This window comes from Ammospiza caudacuta, chromosome 16 (assembly GCF_027887145.1).
Source record: "Ammospiza caudacuta isolate bAmmCau1 chromosome 16, bAmmCau1.pri, whole genome shotgun sequence".
NCBI lineage: Eukaryota > Metazoa > Chordata > Aves > Passeriformes > Passerellidae > Ammospiza > Ammospiza caudacuta.
Genome location: NC_080608.1, coordinates 964,981 through 983,027, shown reverse-complemented (window position 1 = coordinate 983,027; position 18,047 = coordinate 964,981). Strand labels below are relative to the sequence as shown.

The 18,047-nt window shown below is 46.5% G+C and overlaps 1 protein-coding gene across 4 annotated transcripts in view; it reads left to right on the top strand.

Annotated features, from left to right (window-relative positions):
* The first annotated feature begins 519 nt into the window (after nt 1–519).
* FBXW11 (F-box and WD repeat domain containing 11) overlaps nt 520–18,047 on the top strand; it is a 56,678-nt gene continuing 39,150 nt past the window's right edge. For 2 of the 4 annotated variants that reach the window (XR_009275398.1, XM_058815040.1), the window contains exons 1-2: nt 8,607–8,686; nt 15,853–15,954. Coding sequence is in view for 2 of the 4 variants with exons in the window: in XM_058815040.1 (XP_058671023.1) it covers nt 15,904–15,954 (51 nt within the window). In the remaining 2 variants the exon portion in view is untranslated. Of the gene's footprint in view, nt 624–8,606; nt 8,687–15,852; nt 15,955–18,047 lie in introns of those variants that run through there. The other 2 variants (XM_058815042.1, XM_058815041.1) reach the window with 2 other exon arrangements.

The window sequence follows — 18,047 nt, the reverse complement described above, 5'->3', positions numbered from 1 at the left end:
AGCCCCAGTGTCCAGACTGGCCTTGAGCACTGCCAGGGATCAGGGGCAGCCCCAGCTGCTCTGGGCACGGCGGGAGCCCACAGGGGCGAGTCCCAAGGGCGCTTCCCAAGCTCCCGATCCCGCAGCAAAGCCGGCCTAGGCCGCTCCCACACGGCTCTGCCCGCCCGGCAGCGCGGGACAGGAGGCCTCGGGAGCTCCCGCCGCCCCTCGGAGGCGCTCGCTGCCGCCCCGCTCCATTCCTGTTCCGTTCCGTCCCGTTCCCGTTCCATTTCCGTTCCCGTTCCCGTTCCCGTTCCCGAGCCCCTCAGGCCCGCCCCGCCCCTCCGGCGGGCGCCTCTCCCGGCAGCCCCGGCGCGCGGCCGGTGCCCAATGAGCAGCGCGGCGCTGCCCGGGGGGCGGGGCCGGGTCCCCGCTCTTTCCGCGAGCGCCGTGACATCACGGCGGCCGCAGCGCGCGTGCGTGTGCGCGTGCGCGCGGCGGGGGCGGGCGGGCCGCGGCGGGGCCTGGCGGGCGCGGGGCGGCGGCGGCGGCGGGGCCGGGCCGGGCAGGGCAGGCGGAGCGCAGCGGCCGCCGCCGCGATGGAGCCCGACTCGGTCATCGAGGACAAGACCATCGAGCTCATGGTGAGTCCCCCCGGCCCCCGCGCACACCCTCCCGCCCCCTCTCTCCCCCTCCCCCCCCCGGCTCAGGCCCCGCCGGCGCGCCCGGCCCGCGGGGTCCGGCGCCGCCGCTGCGGGGCTGTGGCGGGCCCTGCTCGGCCCCGGCCCGGCCGCGCCGTCCCCGCGGGGGGATCCGCTCGCTCCCGCCTCCGCCGCGGCCCGCCCGGGGCGCCACGAGCGCCTCCGTTTCATTGAAAATAAATAAATAACTGCAGTGAACCCCCGCGGCGGGCAGGGCCGGGCCAGGGCACGAACCGAACGCGAAATGCCCCGGCCACGGGGGATCCGGCCCCAGCCCCGGCCCGGCCGGACCCCTCCGCGCCCCCGGGGCGGGTCAGACCCCGCACCGGTGCTGCGGCTCCGCTCCGGCACACACGGAATTACCTGACGAGACCTAATTGGTGTATTGGTTCTGCTGCTCATTAACGCTCACGCCGCTAAATTCGCGCTATGGAGAGGCAGCCAGGTGGGAGCGGTAGAAAGAGGTGTTGATTATTTATTTTAAATATTAACAAATTTGTATCTCTATGGGCAAATATTGGAGGCCCCTCATTTTACTGCCTTTAGGCATGAATAAAATTAAGTTAGGAGTTGAGAGAGAATACTAATCGGTAAAATATTCTAATTTATTTGTTATAAACATAATTGCTTTTTCTCCGAAGCATAATTTGCTCTCACGTAAAAAATTTCATATAGTTCTCCAGAACTGAGTGGCAAAATGCAAATAATTTCCCTTTAAGGCACTCTGAAGGTGAGCTGGGTTCAGTGGAGACATAAATGGGTTTTTTAGCCCGTGGAGTTGTTGCTAAACTACCTGATCCAGAATATATGAACTTTCTTTAAATGTGCCATCTGGTCTGAAAAAGCAGAAATAAAAAGAAAAAGGGGAACCTATAAAACCTTTGTGTATCTTTCATTATTTCTACTGATCACTGAGGGCAGGGGCTTAAATTCATTCCTAGGGAGCCTCCTGCCCTGGTCTGTGATCTCACACTTGCCCTCAGGACATCAGAGCCATCAGTCCCTCGGCAGGACAGGCAGGGCTGGGCAGCTCTGTGGGCAGAGCTCAGGAGCAGCCTCCCAGAGATGCCTCCTCAGTTCCCGAGGTGGGAAGAGTGCTCTGGTGCCTTTTTGTGCAGTGGAACACTCACCAGCACTCCTCAGCTTTGGGTTCTGTGAGGTGCTCAAATAGCATTTGGAGCTGGAAGGTTTGGCTCCCTCACCTTTCAAAAACCCCCACTTCTTTGTGTTTTCACAAGTGCTCTCCCGTTTTAGTCTCTCCTCTTTGTGGCCAGGTTGTATCAGGAGGAAGCAAATGGGATTTTTGCTGGTGAGTGTTGTACCCTCCCCTTGCTGGAGCTGGGAAATGTGCTAATCCATGCAAACATCAGTGGGGCTTGGAGGAGTTTCAGTCTCTAGTAGGAGGTTTTAGAAATACACTTTTCTCTCTTTCACAAGAAATGAATACATGTAAAAATCGAATAAGATGAACAATTAATTCTGTCGTTTCCAAGAGAAATTGTGCTCTCTGCAATGTAGTTAGTAGTTGAATTTAATGTTAACCTTGGTAGAGGCTTGCCCAGGATCACTTGTGTTTGAGTGGAGGTGTTTCCCTAAAAGCATTGCAGATCACTGCTGGATGCAGATGTGGAGGTTTTGCCTTCTGGTGTGGTGCAGCAGGGGAGATTGTCCAGGAGATTTGTGTGAATCCACGGGGCAGAAGCTGTTTGGGCTGAGTTCCCTGTTGGGGATTTCTGTGTCATCTGGAAATGTGGGAGTCAGTCTGTGGGAACATCCCAAACCTGGGATCATCCCAGTCATCCCTGGTAGACTTAGGGGGATGCTGCTCCTTTCAAATGTTCCACATTCCTAAAAGCAGATGTTTTATACCTTTCTTTGGTCAGGGAGATGGGGTTTGCTGCATTGCTTCCCTCCAGTGCCAGGGATGAATCTGTAAATACAGAAATGAGTAAATACAGGAGCAGAGTGTGATCTGAAGGTTCTGAGGAGCAAATAGACCATCATTCTGATGAACATAATGTGTCAATATGTTAATTGCATGGAAGTTTGAGAACATGCTGCTCTACTCATCAACTGTGCCTTCCCTGGATTGATCATTTGCATTTATTTCAAGGAAAATCAGTCATGGAAATAATACTGTTCTATTTTTAAGGCTGGAATCTCAGAGAACTATTTCAAGGTTTCAGAGTGACAACTTTGATTTGCTGTGTGAAGTTTTAGTGGGTGTTCCAAGCCACTGTGTCCCTCAGGACAGCTGAAGGCTTCCTGTGCCCTGTGCTGCTTCTGTGGGTGTCCTCAGTCATTCCCAGGGGATGAGTGTTGAGTGGTGCCACTCCAGGTGCAGGTGGTGCCCACCTGTAGGGGTGGGATCCCCAGGGGTGGCTGGGGCTGCCCAGGCTGAGCTCCTGGTGTCTGGCAGGGTTCACTGTGGGCTCAGGGAAATGCTGGGTGTGAGCAGGTAATCCAGAACAGATGGAGGGACACTCACTGAAAGGGCTCTTTCTGCCCCTGGTTTTGGTTTTCTCAGTGAAATTAGATAACTGTGACCTTTTTGCTCTTTTAAAGAACCAACTGCAATGCTTTGTGAAATAAGTTTTGTTGCCTGCAGATCTGAGTTGTGTATAAAATCCGTGTTCAGTTGTACCAACCCTGTGATTTGCATTTACCTTCAATATCTGCTGAAAGCCTTGTGTTCTTCATTTTCCCAGGACCCTTCCCATAATTGTTATTTAGTGTTACCAGCAGCTTTCACACTGTGGGAGGGTTAGCTGCTTAGGTTGTACTGAGGTGGTTGTAACTGAATACATCAGTGTGGTGAGTAGTTTGAGGGGCTTTTTATACATTTGTGGGGTGAACTGTGTGCACCATGAGATGTGGAATAAATAAAATAAATCTGCTGCTCCCAGGCTCTGTACCTACCAGCCACCTATGGGAGATGGCTCCTGAGCAGGAATCCAGCTGTGTGGAAATTCTCCCACTCACTGAGCTTGTGCCCCTCATGTTCCACTGTGGCCTTGCTGCCCAAGCTGCTCTCCAAACACAGGTCCCTGTTAAATTCAGCATTCACTGCTCTGTGTTAGGAGCATGAAAAGGTTTGGGGAAGGCCATGCCTGGCAATAAAATGGGCAAGCACTTGTTCATTCACACTGCTGTCATTTGTATCTTGAAGTTGTATATATGGAAATAATCTTCCTAACAAATGGCCTTCAGTGTCTAGAATGCCTCTCTCTGGCTCTCCTAAAAGCATCCAGTGTTTAAGTATCTTGGTAAATAATAAATGAAGAATTATAATTTAATATCTTGAAAAAAATCTTTGTTTCTCCTGGTAGGACTTGGATGTGAGGTGGAGGTGTTCAGTTCAAAGGTACCAGCCTGGGAAGGAAGTGTTTCACACAGGCCTGAGCAGCAGCAGCTCCTGCTGTAAATCACTCCAGGGCTACCTGGAGTTCCTTGGGTCACTGCAACTGGAGATGGTTGTGCCCCCAAACTGTTTAAAGCTAAAGTGCAAAATAAATCCCAACATTCTAAAATACAGCTGCTGTGTATATATCTCAGTAGGGCTGCAGTGCTCTGGCTTTTTCCTTCCCTGTCTCAGTCATTGCAAGCTAAGCAGGCAGTTGGATTTGTGGGATTTATTTTTCACATACTCTTGGAGGAACCCTTCAAAGAGTTGACTTTTGTAGCGACACAGACAGTGATCATCTTTGCAGCTGAAACAAAGGAGATGCTGTTCTAGCTGAAATGTGACTGGTTCTTCACTGAAGCCTGGGAGTAGATGGAGTGTTAGTAAAGTATTTGTAAACCTGTGTGTAACTTGGATGTGTTTTCTTCAGCAGGATAACAATCTGTTTGCTTTGCTGGCATCTTTTTTTAATCTTCAGTAGCTAAATGAGCAGAGCTGAGAGCTGCACGCTGGACAGTAAAGCATGCAGGGTTTTATACGTGGGGAAATCAGCAATGGTTGGAGCATACAGCTAAAGAGGTGCTGGTGGGATGGATTTGAGGAAGGCACAGCCTTGGGGCAGGGGATGTGAGGTCTGTGCTGCTGCCAGGCTCTCAGAATGACAGTCCTGTTTCAGAGAGTGCCTTGCAGAGGAAGGATGCAAATCTGAAGAGAAGAGATTGCTGTGACTTTGGCAGCAGTGCAGAAAATGGGAAGGAAGAGCTTAAGAACATGAATTAGAGCAAGGCAACTGCACTCAGAGCCAGCAGAGTGGTGAAAGGAGGGAAGTGGACAAAGGAGTGTGGAAAGCTTTATCTTTTGGTAGGGTTAGCAGGAGCAGTGGCCTGATTGGGGAAATGAGGTGGCAGAGAGAAGGAGGTTATAGAGATGCAGAAGTGTGTAAAGTTATCTGAGTTTTCTGGTGATGGTGGCAGTAGCCATCAGATAATTCAGGTGGAGGAAAGCTGCAGATGTGCCAATTGTGGGGGAACTTCTGAAACGAAATTGCTTTTGGTTCTTAATGAAAGGAAGTTACCAATTACTGGGGAGACTAAGCCCTGGTGTTTAACCAGAGGCTTTTTAAATCTCATTCCAGACTCAGATTTCTCACTTCATATTGCAGTTACATTTTCTAACATAACAAAGTTGTCCAGGCTCTACCTGGTGCTGAGCAGAGGAAGTTCCTGCAGTCTGGAGCACATGCAGGGCTCACCTGGGGAGTGTGATGGGGCAGCCCTTGGCTTGTGCAGGGCTCACCTGGGCAGTGTGATGGGGCAGCTCTCAGCTCCAGGGGCTGCCCCAGAGCTCTGCCCCGGGGCTGGCAGCTCCCAGAGTGAATCCCTGCCCAGGAGTCGGTGTGGAAGGAGATCCTGTCTCTGCAGCAGCTGCTGTGGGTGCAGCTGCCCTCTCTGAAGTGCTCTGGGGCTGCTGCTTTGATGAAAAGCCCATCTGCCTTTGGTGTGTGTCAGACAGTGCCGGCTGTGTCCCTCAGGATACTGAGCTTTGAGCACTGCTAAGATCTGGGTCACTGAGGAGTGTTGTGAGCAGCGTCGCAGCAAAACAACCTGCCTTGTTACAAGCTGTACCCTCAGAGAGACCTGGGAGTGTTCTTTGAAAGATGGATGTACCTTTTCATTTCATGCTTTGTAAACCCCCTCTGCTGCTTGTTAAATCAGCTTGCCGCGTGTCTCGGGGTGTGCTGGGTTTGTTGCCTCGCGGTTTAGAGGTCGCTGCTGCTTTGGCATTTCCAGTTGCCCAGCCCTGGGCAGCCTGGAGTGCTTGTGCAGCAGCGTGCTCAGGGAGATTGCTGATGGCTTTCAGATGAAATGGATGTTGCAGCAAATGTGCCAATGCGAGAGGAATGATGTGTGGGAGAGAACAAGAGGCCGTGCTTGTGAGAGGGCTGCTCCGTGACGAGGAATTTTTTTTGTTGCAGGGCAGAAAATGAATTGAAGGGAAATGAGAATATTGACTGAGTTGTTTAAATTAATGCTGATGGATAACAATTCTTTCCTTCTAGCTTTTTCCTTGGGCGATGTCTTCTTTATACGGATGCCACTGTTTATGTTGTTACATAATCTGATTTCGTGGTTTGATTTTTATGGCACCATTATTCACAGAAAATCCACTTTTTCTGGAAATTCCCTTCCTTCCCCAGTTTATTGATGTATTTATGAGCTCAGTGGTGTGACATCTGACAGCCTACTCTGTTTTCCTGTATCACTTCCACACATTTCCCAATATGAGCAATGCATGACCGAGAGCAGATAATGCAAAAATAACGCAATGCCATTGGTGTTGTAACAACGAAAAGCATTGACTCTTTCTGAAAACTCAATTTGCTCCTCATGCAGGCTGAATTAACAGTGGGAACATTTGAAGGCACGTTGTTTCTTTGGTGCTTTATTAATCCACATCCCCGCAGGACTTGCATCCTTGTACTTCCACCCCAGGAAATTAACAGTTTTGTGTGGGATCAAAGAGTAATTCAGCTTCCTGGGCCCATTTGTAGGATGAATACAGATGGAAATTTGTAAGATGTAGGTAGGGACCCACTTGTTAGGAATAGGGAGTGATGTGTTTTCTGGGTAAAATGACAAAAAAAGCTTTTTGGGTCAACTTCAAGCTGTTGGCAACAGTACAGAATTTTGGTTTACTCATTGACTTAGAGGAGAAGAGGAGAATCACTATATATATATAAAAATATATATATTCAGTGTTACAAGTTTGCTCTGAGTTTCATTCTGTTGAGTTCTTGAATGTGGAGTTTTGGTATGAAAGTTGTGCTAATGTGCACTGTTTGCCTTTTTGAGGGGTGTGAGCTTGTGTATTTCAGCATGGTTTGCATGATGGGGCTGTTTTCAAGTCTTCCAACCTTTGCAGTGAAACCAGTTTTTGATTTTCAGACAAAAATGCCTAAATCTCTTTGAAAATCTATACTCAGAATTTGCCAAACTTAGTAAGTTCCAGCTTGGACTCATTGGCAATTCTCTTAGGGCAGGGGAGGACTAGCCAGGGAAACTTGTTATTCAGGCTGTCTCCAGCACGCCAGGCCTTCTGGAGACAAAAATCAGACCTGTGCTGTTACACTTGCAAATAATGTTAAGGTTTGGCTGCCTGGAGAAGTGCCTCTCCTTCCAGCACCCTGCTGGCTCTGCAGTGACTTGGCAAATCAGTGCATTTATATAATTTGATAGCTGGCTTCTTGCTGAGCTATATTGTACTCTGAAAATTCTGAGTCATATGCCTTGACATCCTAGCACTTTCCTTGGCAGCCTTAAGCATCATGCATTGGACATGGTAGTGGCCCCACAGCGCTGCTTTGTCCTTGAAACGCTGCCCTGGGACTGCTGCCTCTGCCAGTGCCTGGGAGCAGGAAACCACCCCACCAGGAAGATGCTCCTTTCTTTAAGAGCTGTGGGCAGTCAGGGCAGTCCTGCCCTCATGGAGATGGTTTCCTGGCACAGCTGGAGACAGTGGCATTTTTTCCACCCTTCTGTGAGTTGCTGGAGCTCGAGGTGTGGGGCCCAGCAGTGGAGGCTGAGGTTCAGCTCTGGAGGGGCTGCAGAGCAGAGAGGGTGAGAGGTGGTGGGGATGTGTTCCTCTGGGGATGTTGCAGCATTTTGTTCTCACTGCTGGTGGGGGCAGCTCCATAGGCCATGGCCTGAAGTTTTTGAAGCTCTTGGTGGAGGTTGCATGGTTTGGTCTCTGCAGGCTGAGCTTTCTGTTGCATGTGGAGTATGAGTTTTCTGCAGACCCCATCTTCTCTGAGGTGTCACTTTCTGGCTGCTTTAAAGTAGTTACACTCTCACTGTGCTGCTGGCAGGACTGGCTGGAGGCCTTTTATCTCCCTGCTTAGCAAGAGGTGACTTGTTTCAGGAGTGGTGTACAGTGTCTTACTCTCTTCTGGCTCTAGATTGTTTTCCAGAGACACAGCAGTACTGCAAATGTACTGAATACAGTGCTGTGTTCCCATCAGGAGTGTCTTGACAACTCCATCTTTGTGCTGCAGATGTGTAAGGCAAATGAGGTCATTTTGAGCCTGGAAACAGGGAAATAATCATTGCAGTGAAGTGCTTTAGAGGATGTTTATGGCAGACCAGGAGAACCTTATTGAGCTGTCGTGCAAACCTGTGTTCCTGGAGCAGGCCTGCGAGGTGTGAGCTGCTGGTTGAAGCTTTAGGACTTGGCTTTGTTATTTGCCTTGTAGCTTCTTCTCATCTTCCTTAATCTTAGCAAAGTGAGCTGTACCCAAAACCATTTGTTGGGGTGACCCAGGGTAAGGGAAGGAGCAGTTTCTTGTCTGTAAATGCGTTTCTCTGTCTTAGATCCACCAATCCGACGACCCCACTAACGTAGTCGGTCCCGGGCTGGGCAGGTGCCTGGGCTGCCTTTCTCTAACAGCATTAGCAGTAATTGGGATTTCGTTCAAGAAAGAAGTAGATACACCAAGCTGAAGATGATTGGCTGCTCTCTTTTAACAGACAAGTCTGAGAAGGAAAACCCATTCGAATCCCCTTTCATTCTGGATTGGTGGATCTGAAGCCCAGAAACAAAGTTTCAGGTAAGAAGTCACCCTGTACTATCTCTTGCTGCTTCTGCTTAGATGAGTTTGTCCGCACATTCAGTCCCTGCTTTAACTGCTTCATGTCCCCAGGTGTTAGGGCACAGGGAATCAGCTGCTGAGCTGAGTCAGGGCATGGCCAAGAGGTACAGGAGCAGTACTGGAGGGAATGGCCAGTCTGCTGCGGAGCATCGGGCTGGGAGCACGAGGTGACCTTCTGTGTGGGCAGGAGCGGGCACAGAGCCATTGGCTGCCACATCCTGTGTCTGGAAGGGGAGAGCAGCCTTGTCAGTGACTGTCCCGGGCTCCCTGTGGAGTTCAGGGAGCTCCCAGCTCTGAGTTCAGGCCCTGTCCTGATGGATCCATCACAACTGCAGAGAACTTCTCTGGTTACTCCTAGGACAATATCCTATAGCTTTTCCTGCTGAAATGCCATTTGAAATTCTTGGAGTCAGTGTCCTAAACCCTTCCTGAGCTGTCAGTGTGAAGGTTTGGCCTCAGCTGTTTGGGACAGGTGTAGGGCAGGGGTGGCAGGAGAAATCCCACACTGACACTGGGTTTATTTCAGAGTAGGGGTGAGCCATTGTACTTGGAGTCTCATTCCTCTGAGATTTGGGATGCCTACAAAAGGTTGTCCTAGAGATGATTTGTGTGCCTCAGGAAGGCAAGCTGGGTCCCTGGCTGGCAGGAAAAGAAAATTATGTGTGTTCAATATCATATCTGGTGTGAATGGGAGAGCTGCACCTCCCAGTGCCCAGCTTTACTGTAAGTTGGTGCTTTGATGGACTTGGCAATTTATTTCTGCAGTCACTGTGAAGCAGTGTGCCTGGATTCCTGTGGGCAGTAAGAGCAGTAATGCTCAGCATTTGTGTGTTCTCCTTTGTAGGAGTTACTGCAGTGAATGGGGAGCCTCTGTATTTAACCTGCTGTAGCAGAAACTCTGTACATGCTGTTGATCTCATGCATGGTTTGAATTCTGCATTTGTTTTCCTGGTGTGGTATTTTGTGCCAAAGTTATATTTGAATTTAATCGATAAATACATTTATAATTAATTACTTGTGCAAAGGTTTCCTGGTTTGATTTTTAGTGTAGTTGAATTTTATTTGGTTAGGGTGGAGAAGTCTGTTTTAGTGTGACTCTTTTAAATAAACCAGAGGGAGAATGTAGGGGAAATACTTATTAACCTTAGACTGACACATTTCTTGCATTCTCATCCAGTATCAAATTGAATTTGTTCCACACAGCCATCAGACTCAATTTGGAGTTAAAATTGTGAAATAGTGTCTTTCTACGGAATATTTGCTGTTCAGGGTGTGCCTTTTTCTAAAAACTAGAGAACAGGGAGGCAGAAGCAAACTTGGCATATTCAGTGATGAAAACTGAAAAGAGGAAATAATTTAAAATACACTAAGCAGGGAGAAAAAAAAGAGGAAGCATAATTGAGTGCTCCTGTTGATCAAGATCCTCAATGTTATTTAATATTGCTTAACTTTTGGAAACATCAGCCAGCCCTTCAGAGGCAGGAGTTGAGCTGAGCAGGTTGGAGGCTTTGCTCTTGCCTGTGTTTTGAATGTTGCATTTCAGAAAGTGCCCTGTGAGGCGCTCTCAGAGCTGTGGCAGTGCTCCTGTGCAGCCCTGCCTGGCAGTCCTGGGTTGTTCTGGCAGCCCAGCCTCCACAGGCATTGGAACTTGAGTGCTTCTACCCTCCTTGGCTGTCCTGCGATTTATTGTCAGCTCTGTTAGGCCTCAGCCTTGAGAACATAAGGGTCTGAGACAGCTCTTAACATGTTAGACAAGTTTCAGCCATGTTTTTCTGTGTTTGACACCCTGCAAGTTTCTCCTGTGTGATGGGCAGTGCTGGGTCTGTGTTGCCCACTCAGGATTTGCCCTGAGCTGCTGGTTGGAGATGTCTGCAAGTCCCTGTTCTGCTGCAGGAGAGCAGAAGAAAGTGTTTTGTTTTAGAAATGGCCTTTTTAGTGTAACACAGGGGATTAGTGCAGAAAGGTGTATCATACAGCTGTGGGAGGTGGGGTGTATGTACATGAAGGAGGCAAGGGCTAATCTAAATGCTGTGTATTTTGGAAAATTGAGATTATTTCAGTAATGTTCAGAGTGGCTTGTGCAAACATTTTAGGATTTTTTCCCAGTCCTTTGTATCTTCTTGAAAACGAACTGCTGCATCTCATGAGTCTTATCCTGATTAATAAATTATAATGGAGTAAGGTGGTTATTCTATTCAAAGAAAGCATTTAATCTTCTCTCCACTGAACCCATATTCCTTTTGTAGCATTGACTGTGTGTAGCAAACACACTTTGATCTTCAGGAGCAGAGTGGGACAGCGTTCTCCATCAGCCTCCTGTGAATTCAGTGTCCTATCTAGAGCATCGCTGTGGTAATAAGGAGAATTTCTCTCATCAATTCTTTTCCCTTGTCTTGCTTTCAATTTCCTGATTCCTCACTTAGTGTTTTTCCCCCAGTGCAAGAGCTTATGTGCAGATCTTGAATGGCTGTTGGAAGGTTATTCCATTGAACAGTTTAAAAAACTATTGTGAATGGCAATGATTTGGCTAAATTGATTTTCCTAATGGCACTGTGACTCAGCTATTGGTTACCTAATTTTTTTTAGAATGCTCTAATAACAGAATAATAAAAAAAAATCACAAGTTAAAATTAGTTTTCCACTCTGTGGGTATTTATTTTTGAGAAATTAATTTTTGCATGGAAAGAGAGAAATAAATGCAAGAGTAAATTACGTCTGAAACAACTTTGTTGACCTGGGAGTCCAGTTCTGCTGAAATTGAAGCAGATTGCTGGAATGGAATGTAAAACTCCCTGAGTGTGGAAATGTGTTGTATGGATGGTGCTCCAACAGCCTTCTGAATGCCCAGGCCCAGTGGGGCTGCCCTGGCCATGGCAGCGGCAGTGATGTGGTGGCACCGGTTCCAACAGACCCGTGTGGAGCACAGGGCACCTCCCCGGGCACAGCCTGGCTGGGGGTGGCACAGGAGCGGTCAGAGTGCTGCTGGTGGTGCCTGCAGAGCTGTGCAGGGATGTCCCCTGGGGAGCTGGTGTCACCCTGCATGTCCCAGCCAGTGTTCACACACACCCTTGGATGTTCTGCTTCCCACCTGTGCACACTCCATCCCAGCCCAGGGCTTCACCACTGCTCTGCTTGGCACTGTTTGAAGCCTGAACAGGAAAAGCACCAGGTAAGATCTGGAGGAAATCCCAGCCTGCAAACCGGGAGGGAGTTGGACTTGGCTGCTGTTCCTGCCGAGTGTAAAATAATAATGAAGGCCTTGAAACAGTGTTACTGCTCATGTTTTTTTTATGTCTTAGTGTGGTTAATGCTGATTTTTGAGGAGATCTGAGCTTGCCGTTAAGTTGGAGGTGGGAGCATAAGGCTTTCCCAGACTGTCAGACTGCCCTCAAATCCAAGTTGGCTTTTCAGAGCACCTCTTGGGCTGCATTAAACTGAGCCCCCAGCCATGGAGAGGGGTTTAATTAGCACCACTTACCCATAAAATTATCAATATTAAGTGTTGGTGGAAATAAATACCAATTGCGTTGGTCCAGGCCAAAGTAAACTAACCAGGAAGTCACCATTGCTGAGTAGCATGTGAATTTCTTATTGCTGAAAATCTCAAAATAATTGACAGTGAAGGCTGAGGTTATTTGGTTGTACCTTTTTTGCATGTTTTTTCCTTAAGACTGGAATTTCCCAATAAATTTGGATTCTCTGAATTATCTTGTATAAATAAAATGAATGGAGTGAAAAATTTCGAGGTCATATTTTTAATATTTTATAAAACTTGCAGCATAAGTCTGGGTTATGTAAATGCTGTCATTCTTAGTTATGACGCTGCAATATTGCCATGCCTGGGTTGCAAAGGTGTTCTAATTCCATCAGAAACACAGGCTATGGGCATTTCTTGGGCAGTTTAAAGGGCTTTAGAGGATAAATGTGTGAGGTTTTTTAAGGGATACAAAATTGTGAGGATTTCTCCGAAGGAAATGATTTCTGGGCATGTTACAGTGCTTTAACCAGGCCATGCTGTAACCTGGGAGAAGTCCAGAGTGAAGGAAAACTTTAAGATAGGATAGTTCAGGGCCTGAGGAGGTGTTTTTTATACCTCCATCCTAAAAGTTCCCAGCTACAAAGTTGGTTTGTTGGATGCACACTGCTGTGTGCTTAATTAATATAAGAAGTTCTTAACATTTGAGTTTTAAAGACATTGAAGCATCTCCCCTTTTTACTGAGGATTTACAGATTTCTCTGGGAATGCAGCATTTTGTATAGGCTGCTTCAGTTTGAGATTTAAGATTGAAATGCAAAGCTTGAAATGTAATTCCTGGGGCTAGACCACCAAAGCAGTTCTTTGTGTATGGAATTAGCATCAGTCGTCTCATAATAAAATTAAAGTAGGAATCTTTGCAAGCCCAAGGCATTGAAGTGATCAGAATGAGAGTTTGTGTCTGTTCCTGCCTTGCCCTGGGGCTCAGAGCCCTCTCAGCTCTGCAGATAGAACCTCCAGGTGATCCCCTGCCCTCACAATGTGAGGCACTTAAAGCTCTGCATTGCTGATTACCTTCTTGCTTAAAATCTGAGTTTCAGTTTACCTTCACCTGTGCAGTTCTGTTCTCATTCAATTCTGTGCCTGTTGGCCACTGGCACTTTCCCCTTCCCAGGCTTTGTTAAACAGTGCTGCACCTCCCTGGGCTCCTGGTGAGAGAGGGGCCAGTGCAAAGTGAAGCCTTTGGAACACTGTTAAGCTTTTATTCATCCCAGGTCAGGCAATAACAGGGAAGCACACAAATATTTGCACGTTGTTGTTTTGGTGTGAAGTGGGACACAATATTTAATTTGCAGCATTGTGCAATAGCAGTGCTGCAGCTGAGTGTCCAGGGAGGTTTTTGTAAAGCCTTTCATGCAGTTTCATAATGCTGTGAAAAGGGTTTTGTGTGGCTTAACCTTGGCATGGAAATGGCCTCAGTGTCTAATGCATTTTGAATTAAATTTAAAAAATGTTCTCAACTTACCCATTTTTGTCTTAAGCACTTCAAATTCAGTTTATTTAGCTAGAGTAGTTCCTAAACTCCCCCCCACATGATAACCTCTAAACCAGTGATTTTTGGTTTATAATCTACAGGTGTAGATTCATTATAAACATTATCCTCAGCTTTGTACACCTCATCTGAACATCTCAGGAGAGGAGTTTGCTGTGGTTTTTATCAGTGACTTTTATAAAGTCACATGAGCAAAGTGACTTTTTAAATCAGGCCTGGATGTTTAAAAATGTTTTTGGGCTTTAATCAACACCTGCAGAAATACCCTGAATTTTGCTGGTTCGGTGTTTGCAGAACCATGATGAAGGTATTTTCCTAAATGGGAACTAAGAACAAAATGAATTGGAAAGGGAGTTTCTTGAATTATACACTCATTTTTGAGAAACAGACCTATAAAATGTGTATCTTCAATCAGTGGGTTTTAACAGTACATCCCATCTTTTTTGAAAATATGAAAGCCACTTTTTTTTTGGTGTCTTCTTGAAGTTAAGGTAGTTTCCCTGTTGTCACTGATTGTCTGTCTTAGAAGTGTCCTGGGAACTAAATTTCCAATGTTAATGCAAGGACATGTCAAAGTTAAGTAATGCAAAATAATGACAAATATAGTGGAGTAATTACTTTAAAGCTAAATCCCATTTCTCTATAAACATTAAATAAACTTTTAAAACCTTTTAGTAATTGAAAACTATGGATTTGTTTTGCTATTAATGAAAGAATAATACAATAAAACATAGATATGACTATTTTTACCCCTGTCCATAAGAGAGATGCTCCCTCTTTTGCCATTCCAAGTGCACAGCACAGGATGTCCCTGTGGAATCAGCACCTTCCTGCTGGGTAAGAGAGGGAAATTCAAGGTGTTTTGGTGCTGCTAGGGCCATTATTGTGCTGGTTTTGCTGTAATTTCTCTCCTTGGCATGGAGATGAAAATATGAGTCTTCCTTTTGTTTTATCCATAAGATATGAAACAAAAAAAAAGTTTTTTAGCCTTCAGGTGCTCTGGGCTCTCTCCCCCTCCTTGATCCTGGCACAAACTGCTTTCCATGAGGCTTCACCTCCAGTTATTCCACTTTCAGCTTTGACCTGTGTGGGGCTTTTCTTTCAAAGTTTTGGTGTCCATTGTAACTAAATTGGAAGCCTGTGTGGAAAATAGTGAAAGCTCAGTCTGTGCCAAATATTGCAGCTGGGTTTGTGCTCTGCTTGATGCTGAGAAATTGAATCCTTTTCCCTAACTTCATCTGGGGTATGTAAGCTCTGTCCTTAAAAAGAACTGGGAAATAATATTGGGGAGCTACAGAAATTTTGGGGAGTCTGTCTGTATCAAATTTCTTCAGCTTTCTCCAAACTTTTCCTACTTCTCATGTGGGGAATTTGGTAGTTAAGCTTGGGTGGCAGGAAGAGCAGTAAACGTAGCCAAGGGATGATTTGGCTTTAGGATATCTTCAACTATAATTCCAACATTTTTCCCCAGGTCATTAGGATTCCTTGATTAAGCAGAGCTGGGTCATGTAATGTGAGCTCAGTTAAGTGTGGTTCCTCTCTAAAATGTGCTCCCATTGTCGGGTTGAATAAAGAACCACAGTTTGTTTGAGAAAGCTGAGACACTGGGGAGTGCCAAACCTTAATTCCCAAAGCTCCTCCAGGTGGATTCTAAAGTCTTGCCACCCCAGTGGCACCTCCTGTCCCCAGGGCACTGTGCAGGGCACAGCTGGGCAGGGATTTTGGCCAGGCTGGGTTGCTGGGTGGGGGCTCTGCCCTGAAAGCTCTGCTGCGGGCAGCAGTGTGGGTGAACTGAACTCTCCTGCTGCTGGGAGTCAGTGAAAGCATTCAGCTGGGCACTGAAGGCACGGGGTTACAGAGGGGAGAAGGAGCTCAGGCCAGAGGGGTGGCTGGTCCTGGGCAGGCCAGAGGGGTGGCTTGTCCTTGATGGCTGCACAGCACCTTCAGTGGTTGTTTCGCCCCTGGCACTAACTATGGTGAATGTAGAAATAACATAGATAAGTACCCACGTTAACATACTAATGAGTTGCCTGCCTTGAGTGATTTGTTGTGGCATCTAACTGCTTCTTCTCTTCCTTCCTTTTTGTCACCCTGCAGTGTTCTGTGCCAAGGTCTTTGTGGCTAGGCTGCTCCAACCTGGTAGAGAGCATGTGCGCACTGAGATGCCTGCAGAGCATGCCCAGTGTCAGATGTCTCCAGGTGCCTTTCTTCTTTCTTGTTGTAAATGTTATGCTGTTGAACTTGTGTTAAACTCTCAGGACTCTGTTTAATCGAATTGTTTAGTCTGCTAAATGTTTTTTGTGCATCCTTTTCTGAAATCTTCTACTTAACTGCATTGTAGGAGTGACTCTTTAAGGGCTTTCTGTGCAGCAGGGCTGGGGGGAGCTGTTGTGTTTTATTGCCTGTTTACTGACATTGTGATATCAGTAGCATAGTTCTGCATGTTGCCTGCTACCTTTTGCTTTCTCTTTTAACTTAAAAATAACGTAATGAGCTTTGCTGTTAATGAACTGACCAGCCTGTGATATTTGTGTGATTGAATTTAGAAAGGAAAAGCTTTTTATTTGCTCCTAAGCGTGGGCCTGGGTGTAGCCTTACCTTAGTCTTTGCACGTGTTTGAACAGAGAATAGTGAGCATGGAGTCCTGGGCTCTTTGGGTTGCCCTGTTAACTCAGTTTTTTAACTTCTTAGAAGTGAGGGATGGGGGTGGGGGGTTGGTCTGCATAGAAAACCACTAAATCCTAAGTTGTCTGTTGTTTTTCTTCTAGTAAACTGTTGGAGCTAAGCCTGCATAACTTATAGATGGGGAATTGCTGCTTCATTGGTTTGGGAGGGATGTAAAATGATAAAAAGGGAACTTTGGGGACCAGTTAACAATTTTTCCCAGGGTATTTACCTTGGAAGGAAATGCTGAATGTGTGTAGTAACTTTGTGGCACCTCCCAAAGTGTTTCTGAGTGTAACATTTTTTTTAGCAGAAAACAAGGATTATTTAACATTAGTCTGTTTGCATAAGAGCATCATTCAGTGGTTCAAGTCTTTCATGTGCATAAAATGAGTAGTTAAAAGAAATTGCTTTTTTGTGAATGAAAATGAACAATTGTGTCACTCCATTTGAGGTCAGCCACTGGAGAACATCAGTGTCTTACCTTAGAGAGTAACCAGTTATTTTAAAACTTCTCACCTGAAAAATGTGGCCACTTGAAAGTCAGCAAATGTGAATTTCAGAATCAGAAATTCCTTCAAAATTTTTGTTAAAATACGAATCTGTTTTTCCATTTGAATGCTTTACGTTTCCAATTTTGAAATAGTATTCAAAGAAAGGACAAAAACTCACGTCCAAGACAAACTCCTAGATGGGTAATTCAGTTTTATAGAAATGAACAGTCTCATGGCCAAATCATTGCTTATAGAGGAGTGCCTACAGTCATGCCAGGGCAGTGTCCCAGAGGCTTGGTGTCTGTCTTGGCAATAATCACAAGCTACTTCTAATTTTGACAGGGTGGGATTGTTGGGGTGTCTGCAGGACTGGGAGTTGGACTTTGCTGATCCTTGTGGGTCCCTTTTAGCTCAGGATATTCCATGGTTCAGTGAAACATTGTGCCAAAATAAAGACTTTTTCTTTTTATTAAGGTTTGATTGTTCTGTAGAGCTGCAACCAGAAGAGGCTTTGAGACTTTTGGAAGTGTCTGTGAAGGATTATTGTTTTTTAAAAAGTTCTCCTTTTAGGTGTGTGAGTCAGTGATGTTGTAAGGGGAACTTGGAAGCAAAAGTGACACCAGCTGCTTTCCCCATTTATTATTTTTGGCACTGTGACTTGCCCTTCATAGCTTCCTGAACTCTTAAGCCCACACAGAAATCAGGTGGGGCACAGGTAGCAGGAGCTCTTGGTTCTGCAGCACACATTGGTTAGAGTGAAATGATGAATAGGAAGTGCTGGAAGAGAAATACAGAAGCTCTTGGTGATTGCCAGAAGTTACCTGGGATTGTTAATGTTGTGTGTGGTGTGAGCAGGCCAGAAAGGGGGAAGAGCAGTCTGGAGCCTTGGAGAATCTCTGCAGGAAGCTCTTGCTCAGTCCTGGGGGTTTGTCAGACCTTTAGGGTTCAGCAGTCACCTGCCATCCGCCTAAAGGAAGAAAGCAGGATTTGGTTTGTTCTGCCTTTCTGGGAGGTTTTTAACAATCATCACACCTAACAAAGCTAGTTAAAATCAAGCTGTAGAATTTCAGCAAATCCCCTCTGCCCATGGATGGGGAGGTGCTCCAGTTCTCAGTCTGGGTGTGTATTCTGTGC